Source organism: Nestor notabilis, unplaced genomic scaffold, assembly GCF_000696875.1.
Source record: "Nestor notabilis isolate BGI_N333 unplaced genomic scaffold, ASM69687v1 scaffold16905, whole genome shotgun sequence".
NCBI lineage: Eukaryota > Metazoa > Chordata > Aves > Psittaciformes > Psittacidae > Nestor > Nestor notabilis.
The window spans coordinates 23,586-24,220 of record NW_009929177.1 but is presented as its reverse complement, the minus strand read 5'-3'; the positions used below and the strand labels follow the sequence as shown (position 1 = coordinate 24,220).

Sequence of the window (635 nt, the reverse complement as noted above, 5' to 3'; positions counted from 1 at the left end):
CACGTACCAGGATGGCCGCCTGCGGGTCAACCAGGCGGGCAAGTACTACGTGTACTCCCAGATCTACTTCCGCTACCCCAGCGATGCGGCCGGTGCCCGGGGCTCTGTCCCGCAGCTTGTGCAGTGCATCAACTGGAAGACATCCTACAGCCAGCCCATCCTCCTGCTCAAAGGGGTGGGCACCAAGTGCTGGGCGCCCGAGGCGGACTATGGGCTCCACGCGCTCTACCAGGGGGGTCTCTTTGAGCTGAAGGCCGGGGACGAGCTCTTTGTCTCTGTCTCCTCCTTGGCCATCGACTACAACGATGCAGCAGCCAGTTACTTTGGGGCTTTCCGGCTTGACCTGTGACAGCTGCTTCCGCCTCGCTCCTTTCCGCTGCTCCTGCCCAGCCATGGTCCTGCGAGACTCCAAGGAAGCAGCAGCTGAACAGCCAGGGAGGGGGCCTGGCACAGTGTCCTTCCCTGCGTGGCTGTCCCGAAGGATGAGCCAGCAGAGGGCACGGGGGGGCTGCCCACAGGGACCCACTGTGCTTGGTGCCATCCAGCTGGGAAGAAGATCATGAGCCAGGACAGGCCCACAGGAGACACGGACGAGGCGGGACACTACCCCGGCTCCCATCTGCGCAACAAGCCAA

At 63.6% G+C, this 635-nt stretch overlaps 1 protein-coding gene across 1 annotated transcript in view; it reads left to right on the top strand.

Annotated features, from left to right (window-relative positions):
- LOC104406008 (tumor necrosis factor ligand superfamily member 10-like) overlaps positions 1-349 on the top strand; it is a gene marked incomplete at its 5' end in the record, with an annotated part of 1,625 nt that extends 1,276 nt beyond the window's left edge. The window contains one exon of the mRNA XM_010014871.1: positions 1-349. This exon is cut by the window's left edge and continues 103 nt beyond it. Within this exon, the coding sequence (XP_010013173.1) occupies positions 1-349 (349 nt within the window).
- Positions 350-635: the final 286 nt, after the last annotated feature.